This window comes from Helianthus annuus, chromosome 10, assembly GCF_002127325.2.
Source record: "Helianthus annuus cultivar XRQ/B chromosome 10, HanXRQr2.0-SUNRISE, whole genome shotgun sequence".
NCBI lineage: Eukaryota > Viridiplantae > Streptophyta > Magnoliopsida > Asterales > Asteraceae > Helianthus > Helianthus annuus.
In genome coordinates this window covers 37527073-37546483 of record NC_035442.2, presented here as the reverse complement: position 1 = coordinate 37546483, position 19411 = coordinate 37527073, and the positions used below count along the sequence as shown (strand labels likewise).

At 36.0% G+C, this 19411-nt stretch overlaps 1 protein-coding gene across 1 annotated transcript; it reads right to left on the bottom strand.

Moving 5' to 3' along the window:
- Nucleotides 1-1871: 1871 nt before the first annotated feature.
- On the bottom strand, nucleotides 1872-18473 carry LOC110884575 (regulatory-associated protein of TOR 1). Its single transcript, XM_022132294.2, has 21 exons — nucleotides 17706-18473; nucleotides 15399-15584; nucleotides 15154-15312; nucleotides 14935-15051; nucleotides 14706-14866; nucleotides 13872-14026; nucleotides 13654-13798; nucleotides 13430-13508; nucleotides 13214-13315; nucleotides 10634-10717; nucleotides 10445-10555; nucleotides 9985-10341; nucleotides 9127-9898; nucleotides 8180-8506; nucleotides 7956-8079; nucleotides 5916-6040; nucleotides 5387-5532; nucleotides 4498-4599; nucleotides 4306-4391; nucleotides 2665-2770; nucleotides 1872-2588 (listed from the first exon to the last, which is right to left on the bottom strand). Exons 1-21 carry the CDS (start codon nucleotides 18114-18116, stop codon nucleotides 2250-2252), a joined length of 4194 nt encoding a protein of 1397 aa, XP_021987986.1. The 5' UTR covers nucleotides 18117-18473; the 3' UTR covers nucleotides 1872-2249.
- Nucleotides 18474-19411: the final 938 nt, after the last annotated feature.

Sequence of the window (19411 nt, the reverse complement as noted above, 5' to 3'; positions counted from 1 at the left end):
GTAAAAGCATGTTCCAGGGTGCGGCTCGAGAGTTTTTGTTATTGAGAAAGATGGTTTGGATCCGATTCCAAGCTTGTTGGGCCGTTGAATCTGTTTCAAGGACACGAGCCAGATATGAATCTGAAAGAGTTCCATATATCCATTGAAGGACAATGGAGTCAATTTTGGACCACGCCTCTGTAAGACGGATCGGTTTTGGTTGGGGGCTCGGTGCCATCGATATGGTTTAACACATCATACCCGTGGGCGTGTAGTTTGAAGAGTTTCACCCATGCGGAGTAGGTAACCTTTTCGCCATCAAGGATGCGAACTTTGTTTTGAATGTTTGTTACGGAATAAATGGGGTGAAGAGTTTTAGAGGTGGAATCGGTGGCTGTTTTGGGTTGATCGGCCATGAGAATGATCGGAAAAAAAAAGGAAACAAAGGGAAGGGATACCGGCAGTAGGGTTACACTCTGATACCATATTATGATATGTATTTTCTTGATAATTACAATGTAAATGATACAATATATAGAGATCGAAACCCTAACTAACCTCCTATCTATATGGAAAAGATATGAGATTCCTAATATACTATACAATAATATGTAACAATATAATGGCTAATAAAGCCAACATAGAAAATAAAAAATACACATCAACTTCTAGTCACGATCCTTATTTGATATATCCAAATCTGTAAAAATACACATCAACTTCAACGATCGTCATTTGATATATCCGAATCTTTATCATACTCTTTATCATATGGATCAAAGCGTGAATGGCCCAGTAATGATATAATACTACCACCCGTCTATCACTTCGTCATTATGATATCGAACAAAATCGTCCATATCAGCAATTCATGATCCGGTACTGACCATCTTCTACAACCGGTGTGTTGTCCAGTTTCACCATCCGAGGGTTTTGGAATCGATAAAATGTTACCACGATGGCTGTTGGGATCCATTTCTTGAGTTAAAAAAAATAAAAAAATAAGAGATGAATCTTGAGTTGTTAAAAGAAAATTTGAGAGATGGAGTTTGGATTTGGTTGAATGTAGTGAAAATGGTTGAATTTTGACGATTTAATTTTATCAAATACCCAATAACAACCAACATTAATTTTCAACCCACCTTAAAAACGCTTAATCTTATAGTCACGTATATTTTATTTCATTGTTCAAAGAAAATTATTCTCTTTCCCTTAAATGTGTGGAAGGGGCGACCATACATGACACCACCTGTAAACAGATTTGTAATTTAAGCGAACCAAACACATCTTTGATTGATTCAGACGTAGCCTTTTAACGAAATCGTTAAGATACAGCCCCTGACTCCTTGAGTTTTTTAACTGAGAATAAAAGAGAAAGGAACAGTTAAATAATAGCACACACCAATTATAAAAAGATTTCTTTTGAATCGTAGTAATTCATTATTTAAATTGTTCTAAAGTTTCTATGTATTGTACAAATTTATAAATAGTTATAAAACGAGTGACACAAAACACGACACGATTTTAAATGGGCATGACACAACACGGACACATGTTGAAATAGGTTTAATGAATTCAACCCACCAACCCAAAATCCATCAATAGACCAACCCAACATGATTGATTCCCCTATCTCTTGGTTCATCTTGATTCGTGACGCAACGTAAATTCATAAGCACATATCACACATCATCAAGATCCTTTTAACTCTTACCTTTAAATTTTGGGACTGCCATAATCCCTTGAGATCGCGAAAAGGCAAAGAAATACGAGTCACAGCCTCACAGGCATTTATATATACTAGCGTTTCAATAATCATGTGTTGAATTATGACAACTAAAGACATCAAGACACCAAAATCTGAGATCAAAAATCACTAATCCATTGGCATATAAACAAACTTCACAAGGAATTTCCATTATATATAAACTTAATAATCTTAAAAGATGGAGAGGGATGAGACATTTTTTACAAATTAGTGAAAACAAAGCTGTAAAAACACACACTAAACCAAATAAAACAAATTCCAAAGAAAATGAAATATTTACACCGTTTTTATACCTATGTATTATCAAATTATTTGCCGAAAGCCTCCACCAAATGTACTTCAGTCTTTCCAGACTCACCAACAGCCTTCTTTCCCCGGAAGCTTAAACGAATGTATTATACCTTTACAAAACACCCCAGGAGCCGGTTTGTTCTAGCTTTTGTCAACGTATGAAAACCGAGCTATAGTCCTTGAATTCGGACCAGAACGTGGGTGGGTTTGTTTATCTTGGTGGTGAGATTTCATCAGCATATATGGAAACACAGGCATCAGCAGCACCAGCTGCTAGTAGTATCTGGTATGGGTGGAAGGCTAGACAGCTAACGGGCCCGATTTTTTGGGCCATGAAAGTTGGTGAGTAGCGTATGGTGCCCAATTGCTCGCCTTCAAGATTGAAGACTTTTATGAGTTGCTTGGCTGAGCCACTGGCTATAAGTGGTGCGTGCCGGTGTATGGCTAATGCGGTTAATGAGCCACGGTGTGCGTCTATGGTCAAGTAGGCATCACTTTGGTTTCTGATATCCAAGAATTGTATGTCTCCTGCTTGAGATGCACTCACAATCTAGAATAAACATAGAGGTGAAAGCGGTGGTTAACATTTACCAAATAAATAAAAGTAGCAAGTTGCTTCTCTTTACCTTTGCTGGATCAAGTCCAGGTTGAAACCCGATTCCTACAACGCGTTCTATGATACCACCAGCTCGTTCTACTCTACGAGTGTGGGGCCGGGTAACACAAACAAGCCTGGATCAAGCAACATGGATAGATGGAAATTTAGGAAAAAAATGCATCAAACAAATAACATCAAACTTTTAATTCATGTGTGTCTACGAATTACAGAAACTGGTCTTAAGCCCTCCGCGTTGTCGATCGGGGGTAAAACTATGCTAACCGAACGACGACCAAAACCGGGAAAAACGCAAAACATAAAAACGAATTTCTAACACCAAGTGACTTATGTGATGTAAAACGTAGACGAAGTCGAATAATGACGGGGTGTCCGGTTTTGAAAGTGAAATAGACCGAGTAAAGTAAGCGGGTGTAGATGCAAATTCACTAAATAAAGTGCATGAGATGCAAACGAAAATTAACTAAATGACCGAGTAGAGTACACAGGTGTAGATGCAAATTCACTAAATAACAAAGGAGTAAAGTACATGAGATGCAAACGAAAATTAACTTAATGACAAAGGAGTAAAGTACAAGGGTGTAATGTAAAATGGTGAAAAAAATAGACTGAGTAAAGTACATGGAGTATAAATGAAATTTACTAAATGAGAAAACACTAGACAAAGAAGTAACATACATTAATGTAAATGAAAATTTGCTAAATGACAGCCGAGAAAAGTACAGAGATGTAAACAAAAGTTTACACTAAAACACGAAATAGACTAAAAGACAGTATTTATTATTCATCTACATGTTCAAATTAATATATTAATATATGTAGGATTGGGTGCATTTCAGAACTCTAAATAAATGCAGAACTTTCAGAACTCTAAATAAACAATTATTTTATATATATATATATATTTAGGTTATTTTTATCATTTATTATATGTATTTTTATGATTACATACATGTTAAGAGTAGTTTACATATATGTAATAGCCAAATTATGTATATGTGTAATAACTAATTACATATATGTAAAAAAACTAGTTTACATATGAAAAAAAAAGGGTAAATGCACGGTACCCTTGACCGCGGGAGGGATCCCCCTCCCCAGTTTGCTACCCGACCAAGCGCCCTGGCGGTGAATTCCCCAGTCTGCTCAGGGTAAGAATCGAACTTGCGACCTCCCCCTTGCAAGTTTTAAGATGGGTGTCGGTGGCCACTGGGCTGACACCCAGTGGTTAGTTTACATATGTGTAGTCACAAAATTACATATAAAAAAATGATAAAGTTGCTCTTAACATGTATGTAATGATAAATATACATATAATCAGGGGCGAAGGATAAGAGGGGCGGGGAGGGGCGCCCCCCCCCCCCCCCCCCGAATTTTTCGCTCAGTAGTGTTATATATGTAGTTTTCGTATAGAAATTTGTGGGTATATACGTTTTCGCCCCCCAGGCCGAAAATTCAAGCTTCGCCACTGCATATAATAAATGATAGAATTATCCTAAATATAAAAATATACAAATAAAAAGATTGTTTATTAGAAGTTCCGCGAGTTCTGTAAATATTTAGGGTTCTGAAATGATCTTCACTCAATATATATATATATATATATATAGAGAGAGAGAGAGAGAGGGAGAGAGAATAATTATAACATTACCCATCAGGTGTTCTAATATCATACAATCTGACCGAGCCATCCACAAAGCCAGCTGCATATTGACCCCCATGAACTTGAGAAGCAGCCTAAAATCAGACAACATGAAATTACCAAATCAACCACGACAAAAAAAATTCATATAGCTTAGACATGAAGAAAAATTCATTTAAAAAATAATATAATATAATGTACCAGTGCTGAAATGGTGCAATCTGATGCAAGAGGAATAGAAGTTAAAAGTTGTTCTTTATCCAGGTCCCATACCATGGTTGAGGAAACTTCACCAGATGCATACTGCAAGCACAAACAGTAACTTTTTATAAATATGAGTAGAAGAAACATATTTAGGGCTGTAAACGAACTGAACGTTCAGCGAACAATTCTTAAACCATTCGGCTGGAAGTTTGTTTATCAAATGAACGAACACGAACAGAGGATGTGTTTGTTCGTTTATGTCTGTGAACGTTCGGTAATGTGTTCACTTATGTTTGTTCGTTTATGTTAATCTGTGTTTGTTCACGTAAAGATTTTTATATGTTATATTTTAATTTATTGGTTTTGGTTTTTTTAGAATTTTGAAATCCTAGGTATACTATGTGCCTACGCCAACATCTCTCAATTGACCATTTCAAATTCAGTTTGTGTTAAAGCTTGAGAACCATCTTAATTTTTGCATTAGTTATGTTTATGACAAATATGTCAACTACGTTCAGATAATTATATTAAGTACTTATTTAATTTGGGTGGATTCTTCGTAATCTATGTAATCAGAAATGCATATTTAATTCTAAAATGAATATATGTTCCTCTGTATTTGTTTGTGTGCATGAACGTTCGCTTGTGTTCTTGTGTTCATTTGCGTTAGTTTACGTTTGGTAAGTGTTCGTAAGCAGTTCATGAACACGTTCATTTCCTTAATGAATGAACACGAACAAGAAATCTTGATCGGCAAGTGTTCCTGAACAGGTTCATTCCTTAACGAATGAACACGAACAAGGTCTTGTTCGTGTTCGTTCGGTTTGTTTACAGCCCTAAACATATTATCTAAATTATATTCAAGTATTTGTAAATAAACGAGTACCATATAGCCAGATTGCTGCTGCCAATCAACTACAGCATTAACACTCCTGACACCAGGTCTATGACCGTGAATAGAAGAAAATGCGGTTACAAGTTTTTGTTTGCCCCTCGAAATGTAATCTTTCCATATTCGCACATTTCCGTCACCTGCATTGAACAAATATAATAAATTCAAATAAACCATTAATTAAAGAGTAAATTACGATTTTGGTCCCTGTGGTTATATCACTGTTACCCTTTTAGCCAAAAAGGAATCTTTTAACATCTGAGCCCCCAACGTCTTTTTTCAAACCCTTTTGGCCCCCAACGTCTTTTTTTCTAACCCTTTTGGCCCCTAAAAGTAAATGGATGGGGTTAGTGTTAGGGGCCAAAAGGGTTAGAAAAAAAGACGTTGGGGGCTCAGATGTTAAAAGATACCTTTTTGGGCTAAAAGGGTAAAAGTGATATAACCACAGGGGCCAAAATCGTAATTTACTCTTAATTAAAAAAGGAAATACGAGTCAGCACTGATATAGAGATGGGAAACCTACTTGAGGCTACAAGCAACAAGCTGTCATCAAGCTCATTCACTAGACAAAGTTTTGATATCCCTTTATCAGGATATTCATGATTATTAAAACTGTTTAATAATGTGGCTTCCTCGTAGTTCCATATTCTAGAAAGAAACAAGATCACAAAATCAGTGAATAGTATTTAGAAAAAGAACAAAATAAATTCATGTAACATGTGCGTCTTAATACATTTCTTGCTACTTATTCACTAACATCATAAATTACAAAGGGCAAGATATTAAGTCAAGGAAACAAATTAGTTATATTTCCTGGACAAAATTGATCAGCATAAATTCTTTCTTTTGCAAGCAATGCTTTTTAGTACATTAAAGATAAACAATACAGCAGAAAAAAACACAATTCGGCTTGTGAAGACTTGGAACATGTTCGGTATAACGTGGAGATCCTGAAATCTAGTCCCAACTCATGTATAAATGTATAGGTGCGCACCATACATACATATAGGGAAGGATCTTTTGAAAAGAATTATAATGTGAGGACATAAAGAACAAAGGGCATAATGGTAAAACACTAAATAGTTAGAACTCCTCCCATTTATTGTTCTCTTCTAATTAATTAAGCAACAAAAAAAATATCCTACACATATTTGAAATTTATCCTACACCTGTCGAAATTTGTCTTTCACCATAAACTAGGCTTGTTTTGAAAGAATATACTTCAAAAATGAGTTATTAGTTTGAACCCTCCACTATATATATGTTTATATGTGTGTGTGTGTGTGTGTGTGTGAAACAGTAAAAAACCTAATATGATTTATTTAGAAACTGTAATTAGATGAAAATTTTACAAAGACCAAGAAAAAGCAGAATTAAGAGAAAAGAAAACGTAAAGGTTTTTTTCATGTTTTCCCTTCAAATTATGCAACTATTTTTTCAAACTTGAACCCAACTTCCACTGAATGGCCTCACAAATTCTAATTATTAAAAGTACTTGAAAGATGAAAGATGTCACAATGAAGCAATCTTTAGATAGATTCTCAAATCTTTTATTTTCAGTATTTTTCATATGTATTTAGTTTGGGTGGAGAAATAAGAATAATGAATAAAACGTTATATATTTAATTATAATTAGTAATCTAAGAGTAGCCGAGCGGTAACTCGGCATTATATAAGATCTCTAAAGAGTTGCACAGGTTCGACCCTCACAGACATCAAAGTCCTCTAAAAAAAATGTTTACATTGGACATCGGTTAGAACTGGATCCGTGTCACGTGGCCGGTCATACAAAAAAAAATTGTTCTTTATTATATATACACTATCAGTAGTCAAGTACTTAACTTAAAAGAAAAGAACGTATTTTGCAAAAGTGTGGGGAGTTCCATAAATATCCTAATTCCTAGATAAATTTTAGGTTTTATATTGTAACTAGATAACATAGTTTCAATAAATTTAGAATAAATATTAGGATAGATTGAAAATTACAAAGATCTTAATATTTGGCTTCTATTTAATTACGTGTTCAATCGTTAATCTATAGAATAAAATATTATTCTTCTTTCTCAAAACCTTTTAAAAACTCACTACAATCTAAAATAAAATATCTTAACATAAATGATTTGAGGCACTTCTGTAGTACTCAAATCAAAATATTCATGTGTTATCACATATAAAAATGAGAGTTTATCTAAAGAAACAAATGTTATCTTAAAAAAGGTCTAATGCTTTCATTCACTTAAATCCACATTTTGAAAACACATGTTATATCTTGATACCATGCTTGATACTCATTACGAAGGAAAATATAAAAAACCAAATATCGTTAAATAAAGATACATCCCATATATATATGCAAATACTATCTAGGCTTCTCCGATTTAAAAAAAAAAAACAAATATTGTTGGATAAAAACTTGCAGTTCCACATTTGTTCAGTTTATATCAAACACAATCTAGAAAACATTAAATACAAATACCCCTTAATTCATCCTAGAGAAAAAATAAGTTCGACAATAAAAAGCAATCCAATTATTAGGAACAGAAAACAAATAAAGCTAGTATACCTGATACATTCACCCTCATCAGCAGCAACCACTATTGGAGAAAAAGGCTGCAACAAAGATGTTTTAGCACTGCTTTCAAACTTTGTATCCCATCGAGCAATTGGATTATGCAGATTGGTACCAGCTGAAAAACATATGTGACACATTAATCAATATAAACTATAGAGTCAACTGAAGATGAAAGTTATTGTAAAATATGAAATTAATTGCTATTTGGGACCCACGGGAGCGTTGGCACTTTGTGATGTGTTCAAAAACATTTTTTTCCCTTTCTTCACGTTTAACCGTGATTTCATCAGCGTCATCGGATGCTGTAAGAAGTGGTTTTGAAAAATGACTGCAACTCCAGTTGTAGATGGTAGATTGTGGAAGAAAACTGCGATCTGACGAACCAGGAACCCCATGTGAACCCAAAAGCGAGTCGGCTAGCCCCGAGTCCATTAAATGTGGTCTGAACTCAAGAGAACAAACCCTTCGCATTCCGGTCAAGTAACTTGGTCTTGGAGGGCTAACAGGGGGTGTTCTAAAAGTCAACGGTAGATGACCCGTTCCTAACACACACAAAAATATGTATCTGATTAAAAAAATGAAAGTTAATAAAACATGATATAAGACTAATTACTGGGACCTACAATCGTAACAATATAATTAAGAGTTTGGTTAAATATGATATTTGTTCATTGAGTAAAATGCCATTTTCGTCCCTAAGGTTTGGCCAGTTTTGCGACTTTCATTCAAAGGTTTCTTTTTCCGCAACTGGATCCAAAAGGTTTGAAATCTTGTCATTTTCATCCGGCTGGTTAACTCCATCCATTTTTCTCCGTTAACTCAGAGATATTTCCGTCTTTTTTGCTAACTTAAAGGGCAATTCGGTCTTTTTCACTTTATGTAAAAAGACCGAATACCCTTGAAAACAACCGATTTGCCCTTTAAGTTAACAAAAAAGACGGAAATACCCGACTTAACGAAGAAAGATGGATGGAGTTAACGAGTCCAATAAAAATGACAAGATTTCAAACCTTTTGAATCCAGATGCGGAAAAACAAACCTTTTGACAAAAGTCGCAAAACTGGCCAAACCTCAGGGACGAAATGGCATTTTACTCTTATTCATATTTATAACCTCAAACAGGGCATGTGTAACTAACTACTAACATTAAGAAGAAAGGTACCTCCATTCATATCGAACCACGAAGATGAGCGCGCTAATCCAGCAAGACTGGTGGTGGTGGTTGAAGATTCTCCCGCTCGTACACCGCCAGCGGCGGTGACTTTAGCGGACTTAGTCACCACTTGTTCAATTCCAATAATAGAAAGAACCCGTCGGCCCAAACTCGAAATCCGCGGTGACGGATCCTTTGCTAGTGTACACATGGCGGATACACATTGGGTATACAACCCGTTGTCTAACTGTCTAGGCTTTGCATGATTAACCGCCCCGTTTGTGATACAATCGGTTAGCATGCCGGGATCCGAGTGCTGTGATGAGTCATCAGAAAGTGGTGACCCGTGCATTATACTAGATGTAGCAAGCGGGATGCTGGAGGAAACCCGCGCGTCTCGTGCAGCAGATTGGCTGTCACCACCAACCCGCGACAACGGACCGATTTGAGAATACTGGGTAGGAGTGTTGTAACCACTAACTGAATTCCTAACTGTAAAAGGAAAAGAACTCAGCACAGAGTTAGGCTGTGGTTTCCAATACGCAGCAGCTATAGATTTCAGGTTACGATTGTGGCCGAAAGCAAACCGCGCAAGAGCTACTGCCAACTCAGCCCTAACTAATGGGCTTCCATCTGAAACAACATTCAAAAGGCTTTTAACAATGCTAATTTCAGCCGCAACTTTTTCATCATCATCACGTTCATCATCTCCAACTTCTCTAGATGTATCAAAGCCAACATCGAGTAAAGTGCCCAATGCAAATACAGCAGAAGCTCTGACCTGAAAAAGAGGTTTGGGTTCTAACTATTGACGAAAAAAAAAACAAGCATTTAAAAAATATCCAAAAAGTGTAACGAATAGTAAACCTCGGGTTGGGGCTCGGAAAGTAGAAGTGAAAATACAGTAGGAGCATTAGACTGCACGCCTATAATTTGTGCTTCTGTGAAATCTTCCCAAAGTTTTCCCAAACAAAGACACAGCCACTGTAAAAAAAGTGGTTCAGTTTGAGTGTCGCTGGAGGTTGAACCACCTTGAAGATGTTTTAAACAGACGTGAATTAGGTTGGCTTCGATACAAGCTTCTTGACCCTTTCTGTGTCCGTCAACAATGACAGTTAAAACAAATGCAGCCATTGCGCGTTGTTCGGGGAATGCTTCCACACTATCCAAAAACCTGATGAAATATGTGTGGCCCCCATCCTTCACCAGATCCACCTGGCATGACTGTCAAATCAAATAAATTTGATTTTAGTCAACACCAGCATGCTATTTGAAAAGATATAAAAAGATGGTAATAGCTTTAAAACATATGAATACAAGTAGCTACCTTATCAAGTGCTAAGATTTTTGTCCATATGAACACAAGAATTTGTCTAAGTTCAGGTGTAGTCGTCTGTAATAGCTTCAAAACATATGGAAAAATTCCAACTGATAAAGCCTACAATGAAAAAGGTTATTCAATCTATGATACCATTAAGAATTTGTCACACGCCAACGAGAAGCTGAAATAACATACCAGGTCAACAGCCCATGGACCCATATCAAGAAATCTGCCAAGAAGCACCAAGGCACGAAATCTATGGCATTGACTGAGTAAAACCTGAACCGTAACACATTTTAAATCAGTTAGCACTAGACAATAATGAATTATTTGTAAGTTGAGCCTAGTAACCCCATTCTTCGTGTGGCTAATGAAGTTGAGCCTAGTAACCCCAGGGTTGCTTATCTACGTAAGTTTTCTGTTCTAGACACAGCTACGTTAGGGTTGCTAACAATGCTGTTAAGTTTTGGTTCTTATTGAGGTTTGACTAGTGGAGTAGTGAAGTTTGTTGTTTTTGCCTTCTATTTTGTAATCATATGCAAAATTAAAAGAAAGAATGGTATATCCTCGGTTCCCCAGCATATAGTTGTAGACTTGTAGGTTTATGGCAAACCATTCAACATGCATCATTTATCTATAAGTTTGAAGAAGAGTGTTATGCATTTTTTAAAGAATCCACTTGATGTTAATTTTTTGTCAAGTTCATGACAGTGTAACTTTTCTTCTGTAAGATTTGTTTTGAACAAATGAAGGGTTGTTAAGGAAACTTAGATTGTAGAATCAGTGAGAACTTATAAACAGGACCGTAGGTTAACAAATTAGTAGAAATGCTAATTTCAAGTCATTATTCACACTTAAATATCCATATTTAGACTAGCAACAAATTATTTTTTTATTATAATTAAAGATATTCATTATATATAAATTACCCGCTTGCGGCGTGCACATATAATGTATATATGTGTGGGCCCTCGGGGGCCAAAAGTGAAATTGCACTAATTTTAACGGTATTTTACTAATTTCGTGAAATAACGTTAAAAGCGGAGGATGGTTAATCATGCATCATGTAGTGGCGTTGATAGCCGAAAGACGAGGGGGTGCATGCACTAATCGGCCTTTTTGCCGAGAGTTATGCGTCTTATGTCCAAGGCTTGATGCAAAACTACTATGGAGTCGGCGTCTCACTGGTAGAGGTAAGGTTGTCTACATCTTACCCTCCTCAAACCCTACCTTAGCTTTGCTATTGGTGGGATTTACTGATGATGACGATGATGATTCATTATATATAGGTATCCTATAAATTTTCAAATATATGTAAAAGTAATCTATTAACTTCACATAAAATTTTCTTCAAATTATATAAATAAAATATTCATACATTCGATTTTTCATTATTCTCCACCAACTTTTTTTACTTCCTCTCATCCTCACTTATTTACATAACATATGTTAATCCTGCATATTTTTGTGTGTTCTTTTAGCTAATTTATTTATGCGTATTAAATTAGATTAGATATTAGTTGGTATATAATAAATACAAATGGATTGCTTTGTCATATAGCAAAATCAATACATATTGTTTAGTATAACGGGTTATTTATAATATTAAATACAATGATTATTGCTATATAATTATTTTATTTTCTTTTTCGCTTATCTCTTATTTATTTAATATTTTTTTCTTAACTACTTCTTTTGTTTTTATGCTTAGTAATAACTATTTAATATTTCATTGAGACGTTTCTAATTTCTAACATATTAATAAATAAAAAAATACAAAGTAAAATGTTATAACTTATGTAATACACAAGTTTCTAACCTAATAATAAATAAAAAAAATAAAGTAAAATGTTTTAAAAGTATATGGTACATCAGAGTTCATTTTTTTCAAAAACATATATTGACAACTGTGTGTTCACTGATTACATTATATGTATTCAAGCCGTGTAATACACGTGTTTCTTCAATACGTACAATGCATGGGTTTTTAAAGATGTAACTTTTTATTACTTAGTATATAAAATTATACTTATTCAGCCCGTGTAATACACGGGGTTCTGACCTAGTTTCGGATAAGATAAAGGAGTGGAGATAGAGATGGTTTGGACATGTGAGGAGGATGCAGGTAACAACGTCAATTAGAGTAGTGGAAACCCTCATTGTGGAGGGGAGGAAGTGTAGAGGTAGACCCAAATTGATTTGGGATGAGTGGACTAGGCAAGATTTACTAGGGTTGCACCTCTCTGAAGACATGGTCCAGGATAGGAGGTCATGGAGGCATATGATTAAGGTTAAGGACTTTTAGGGGAAAATACGTTTATGTCTTACTTTTAGATTAGTGATGTAGATGTTCATTCACTTCAGGTGGACTTTGCATGTTTTTGTGACTTTGCATGGATATATGTTGTGCATCATGTTATATGTGTTCTTGCTTTTAATATGTTACTCCTTCACCGTCCCTTTTGTTATTGGTAGCTTTTTTTTAACATGTTACTCCTTCACCGTCCCTTTTGTTATTGGTAGCTTTTTATGTATATACCTTTAGTTTTGTGTGTTTCTTTGTTGTCTGTTTGGTGTCGAGGGTCTCTGGAAGCAACCTCTTTATCCTTGAGGATGGAGGTATGGTGCGCCTACATCCCACCCTCCCCATACCCTAAAAATAGCTATGCTATTTGTGGGATTTATTGGGTATGGTTGTTGGTTGTTGTTTTGCTTCTTTCTATGACTTTATTAAACCTAAATAGTAAGGTACATGACCATGCATATTGTAGAGACCTGGAGAACAATTGGCAACTGCTCAGGCGGTTTCTTATGTTCAGACCCATGATTGAGCCAAACCTCAAATGCTGTCAGTTGTTCTGTGAAAAAAGGACTTGGCTGCAACAAAAAAAAAAAAAAAAAAAAAAAAAAAAAAAAACTTATCAACGACTTTGATAATCAACAGTGTTGTGCAAGTCTCATAAAAACAACTTAATTAAGCAAATCCCAAACCTGAAATTCCGCATTAGGGTCTTCGAGCAATGTTGGAAGCTGAGAAAGACAGATTTCAGCAGCCATATCCCATGCATCCCTGCAATGCACATAATCACAACGCCACAACTATATTAATAAAAAATTACCAACACGCCACATATGAGTGAGTATCCACGTTTTTTCTTAAAAGCAACATATTATGTTATGTTATTATAACAGGGTAAATAAATGTATGTGCGTACCACATATGATGCTGATGAGTTGGCGGCAACATTGGATAAGAAACAGGTGAACAGTTTGCAGAGCGCATAATTCTCTCAGCAAGTAAAAAGTTCCGAAACAAACTTGCAACCAACAGATCTTGCCTGAATAATCTCTGAAATAAATCTGCAAGGAAAAATAACCTGTTACAATCAAGTGCTAGTAATATAATAAAAGTTCTGTTATCAAATATCAATACCATGTGGCAGAACATTCCAGGCTATTGTGTCTGTTACTGCGGTAAAAATCCAGTTCAGCTCACCAAGCAGTGTTTTACGATCGGTTTGACGGCCAGGAATTCTGTCTATAAGTGAATAATCAAGTGACTCGTGTAGTAAGGAACGCGTGCAAAACCTGGAGAGTTAAATGAGATGAGAAGATCAATGTGCATAATAAAATGATGTAGCGGAATGCAAGAAAATTTTTCCTGGTGTACTTTTACTGTTGCCATGTTTTAGTCGTAACTTTTTGTTCGTGAGAGTCATCAAAAGATAGACTTTTCCCCGTTTGGGACATTAAGTGAACCTTTTGTACCATTTGAGTCATTATGCTGTCAAAGTTTTTGTCTCATTTAGTGACATTGACAGTCGTTATAAAGACGCAAACAAGACAAAACTTCATCTTTAATTAGACAACGTATCCAAAACACAGATGGTGTTTTATGCAAAAACATATAATAATAATAATAATAATCATAAGTCATAACAACCAAAAGATAAAACAAAACAAATGGATTAACAGGTCAAACAAATCAGATGTCACTTGCATTTTATGCAAAAAGAAAAAAAAAATCCTAAATCAGTTTAATCAACAGAATTAGTTTACTATTAAAATTATATAACTTTGTAAGCATACCCAACCTGACCCAACTCAATTCGACATGTACCAAAAATCAACTGTTTTGACTGTTGATCCAAACTTATTTTGAACCGTTGACCGACCTGTCTGATCCACCCAATCCATCCATTTTGCTACCTCTAATTTTATTATTTTAGTTTTAACTTTCAACAAAATGATTTAAAAGAGCATTCACCATCTCAATGCAATCTTGATGGGAGTTGTAAGGCAAGAAGTAAACACATCAGCAGGAAACTCGTGACTTTGTGGTAACGTCTCATGTGCTTCACAAGCCGCCAGTAGAATACAGTCGCGTGGTGAAGTTCCGGAAGAGCTTGATGGACCCCAATCCTGAAGCTATAAATGTTGTATAGACTATAGTTCAATATTTTGTTAAGGGTTTAAGAATATAAGATCACTGATACCTCGATGAAAGCATTGACTATCATCCCTGCGGCTGAACAGTCAAAAACATATATTGATGGAGTCTTCAACCACGAATCGAGGTCGCTGATAGGTAAGGGAATATACTGTGTATAACTCTACAACAAAACAAAAAGATCAGTTTGGCATAATTAATTTTAGCAGGGGCATAAAGAAAGTTAAAAAAAAAAAAAAAAAAAACCTAAAATTTTATAAATTACCCTGTTAAAAAACCATATTTCGCCGTTGGCAGTTGGCTTAGGTACACCATGACCATTATAATGAAACAAAACCCTTTCAGATTTTGCATATTTTCGACATGTGGTGCAGAGTTTCTTCACTTCTTCCACTGTGGGGTCTAGCTGGATTCTGTATTTGGCCTGTTTCCATGTTCCGTTAAGTTCAGAGGATGCTAGTTTAAAAATTCGTTAGTGTTGTATGGTGTAGTAAAGCGATAATCTCTCACCTTAGGTTGCCACCTTTCATACTGAAAAGTCAATGTTTTCCCGATTGTTTCAAGTGCTTTCTGTGGGGCCATAGAGAACGGATCTATCCAGCACTCCATTCTGGCACAAGGTGAAATCTTTATAACATCAGGTGGGTCAACGCTAATATTCAAACATAGAACAAGTGCAACACATCCTGTTTTCATCTGCAGTTCAAAACAAAACAAAAAAAAAACTGACTACACAAGTAAATAAATGAGGCACAGATACTTAATGAAACTTTACTTGTTGAAAGATGGGCTGATCTAGAGAAGCTTCTTATAAGTTCCAACAAAAAGTTATGATAACACTAAAAAACTGTATGCTTTATTAGTTTATATATATTTCCAATTACATTAAGCTTCCTACTTTGTTACTATATATACACAATGCATGCTGATACACAAGCATATAGCATTCTAAGAATTTAATCCTAGGTTACTAGAAAAAATAAAATGTAAGCAAAACCTAGAGCAATGAGCTAACAATATAGTCTAGTTATATAAGCAAGACCAAAGTAGATCCCTGCTAATCTAATCATCAGTCAACACTAATGTGTAGCCTATATCTATGTTGTCAAAGGCGCATGTCTCGCCCGGAGCCTAGGCGCAAGGCGCTTAAAAAGCAAGGGTTTTTTTATACGAGGCGCATGGTATAAAAATAGCATTTTTAGATGTATTAGACATGTTTTAGGCTTGTTTAGGGCTAGTTTAATAATAGGCATTAACAATTATTACATTAATACTATTATACAAATATAATAAAAAAAACTAATTTATAATTTTATACATATAATTCATTAAGAAAAATAAAAAGCTGTTAAAAATAAGCAATTTAAAGTTAATATTAATAATATTATCAAAATAGATCATTATTGATAGGTTTATAGCATAAGGAATCGTGGATACATAAATCTCAATAGCAAACATAAAGGAAAGCCCAAAAAAAGTCAAATATAACAATATGAAAGAAGCCCAATAAAACTTAAATACACGAACAACAAAACCCTAAAAGGGTATCTGCCAATTAAAATGACCGCCGCTTTTGCAAGATAGAAAAAAAAGAAGGAACGTGAGAAGAATGAAGACGCAGGGTATGATTGTTGCAGTTCAATAGGTTCGTCACCTCTCTTGTTCTTCTTCACCGCGCCTGACGTGTTTAAAACCAACGTTTTTTCTCCCTTGCGTCTGGCTCTGGGCGCTCGCTTGAGTAGGGTTTTTACAAAAAAAAAAAAAAAAGCCCAGATTCGCGCCTAAGCCACCACGAGGCGCTATAGCCTCGCTTGGCTGCGCCTGAGCGCCTAGGCGTGCGCCTAACGCGCTTTTGGCAACATAGGTCTGTATTATATAAGTTATAACCAGTCTGACACCTTAAACTCTTAAAGAACTTTTAAAACATGTAAGCATATCATATTTCAGTCCAAAAACACCAAACGCTTAAAATAAATGCGGATCCATTATTACAATATTAACACCAACAAATTACTATCTTATTCCACTCTCGCAACTCGTAATCTTTTTCGCAATGCTTGAAAACACTAAAATGGGCTACAAGAACTAAAAAGGCACTGCCACTTACACAGTTACACCACAAGGTCACATCTTTGTTACTTCTCCATTTTACCATTTTAGTTTTGACTTAATGTTAACATATATTTAAATCCCAAGATGTTTCATGATAACCATTACGTCTACAATTAACATCTATCCCATTAATCAACATGATATCATGTGCATAAAGACTATATTATGGGACATCACCCCACGTGTCCTTCATGCACATATCCCTAACCAAAGCAAAAAAACTAGGCAACAATCATCCAACTAACTCCCTCCCCGTGTAACGAACAATAATACCAAAAGAACTAATCTTGCGATCACATAATCACACACTCATAACTCATTGCAAGTATCAAAAGAATAAGATGTCTGCTATTGACACAGTGTATTGAAACCTCAGTCTTAGCCCCAAGAATCATCATCATCATTAAGACAGCAACACTATGAAATACTCGCAAGGTGTAGCATTACAAAAACAGAACCTCACGCAAATCTCTAAAACAGACAACTTTATGATCATGTGAATCCTAGCTAACAAAATGATAGCACTTTTGCCTAATATCCAACACTAATAGCATATAAGTGACAAACAAACATGATTCCAGGTCACCCTACTCATCCAATCAGCATTCAACCATTAAGTTGTAAGCTAACAGATTAGATTTAAAACAAATAAGCTGCAAGCATCAACTCCAAAACATACAAAATGGAAGAAAAACAACAAATTACCCGGTCCTTAGGCCGCCATTTCGAGACCAAACCGCTATCCACAGGACCAGAAGGAGCACCCGCCTCAAACGCCTCATGTCTAAGCTCAGTCAACACAACATTCTGGGGCAAATACGCCATACTAGTAGCCGGTATCCCACTAACAACCACATTTCCATAACCACTACTACTAGCAACAGTCTCCGAATCCTCCCTATCCACATTCCTATCATTCTCCCTACTCTGTACTCCACTATCAACCCTATGATTATTATTACTATCCCTATTATCATGCACTACAACATCCTGAACAACAACAACAGTTGAATTCGTTGAATTTGTTGAATTCACATCCAACCGGTGCGAATTCGAGTACCGATCGAGATGATTAGAAACCGAAAACCTAGACTCCATTAAATCTCCCAATGCCATTCAAGTTGAAACGGAAGAAGCCCTAGGTAGGACCTAATTTGAAAGCTGTTCGAAATTGATGAGTGAGTGAATAATAATAATAATCGCTAATCAACGAAGCCGCTAAACCAGCGGCGCATGGAGATTCTTCGGAGGATAGAGAGCGGGTTATCCAGCTTCGTTCAGAAGCCTAGGGTTGTGGATGATTGGATGAGAAGCTATGGTGGATTTTGAAACCCTAAGTTGCAGATGCAGATGAAGACGAAGAAGATGAAGGTGAAACCCTAGAGAAGAAGGAAGCAGGGGATTGATGATGGAGGCGCATGTACAGTAGTGCGGCTGTCAACAGGGAGAGAGAGAGAGAGAGAGGATTTTATGGGTTAAAATATTTGATAAAAAGTTTTATAGGAAGAGAACCTCTATAGTTTTAGCGTGAGCGGAGTGGTGCGGTAAACACAGCGGCAAAGCGGTTTACCGAACGGTAACACCGTCGTCGTTTGTGTTTACCACTCGGTGAATATGGATGATCGGTAAAGGTTTATCGATGACGGAAGGGGGAGAGAGAAAGGTGTGTGGTGGGATTCATTCCTTCTCAATCAATCACACATTTTTTTCTTTTTTTAAATACTTAACCTAAATCCCATTGGGTAAACCACCGCCAACGTTTTTGAGCATTAGGTAAACAATTTAGGTGAATTGACGTGTCACTGTCTGATTGGGTGAATGGAGAGTTTACCTATTCCAAATAGGTAACCACTCCCTTCACCCTTAGTTATTTGCTAGAGTGTGAATTGTGTCGGGTTTACAAGTTGTTTTATGTCCTGACAAGTTGATATAGAGGTTAGTCACTTGATTTCTCTCTTTCAGACTCCAAGTTCAACTCCCACTAGCATCGGACATTGGTGGTGACAATGAAATTTAGAACTAGGCCTCTCTAGAGGTCGCCAGTTCGAAACCGAGCCGAACCGGGTTTTACCGCAGCGGGCCTTCGAGCGGCAGGTTTTCCCCGGAACTGGTGGCTTGGTTGCTCGGGTATGCATCCAACTCTGACCGTTATAAAGGAGGGGACGCATTTACTCGATTAAGGGCATCCAGGATGTTTATCCAGTGATTTAGTTTGTCGTTAAAAAAAGTTGTTTTATTGTTGTTAACATTATCAACCTTAATTTTTGTATGGTGAAAATTGTGTAACTCAAACATTGCATTCACATCCAATCCACTAAAAATATACATACATTTCACTAAAAAACAACTCTTATATGAATATATTTTCACTAAAAACAAATACTTTTTCTCTCTCATTTTCAATATATATT

Bases quoted from the DNA above. Each gene is read 5' to 3' on its own strand.
- LOC110884575 (XM_022132294.2), bottom strand. From the start codon at position 18,116: ATGGCATTGGGAGATTTAATGGAGTCTAGGTTTTCGGTTTCTAATCAT. The intron at 14,867-14,934 runs GTATCAGTGATC...CAACATTTATAG, and splicing joins TAGTCAATGCTTTCATCGAG to CTTCAGGATTGGGGTCCATC. The intron at 6,041-7,955 runs GTATACTAGCTT...GTTTCTTTCTAG, and splicing joins GATGAGGGTGAATGTATCAG to AATATGGAACTACGAGGAAG.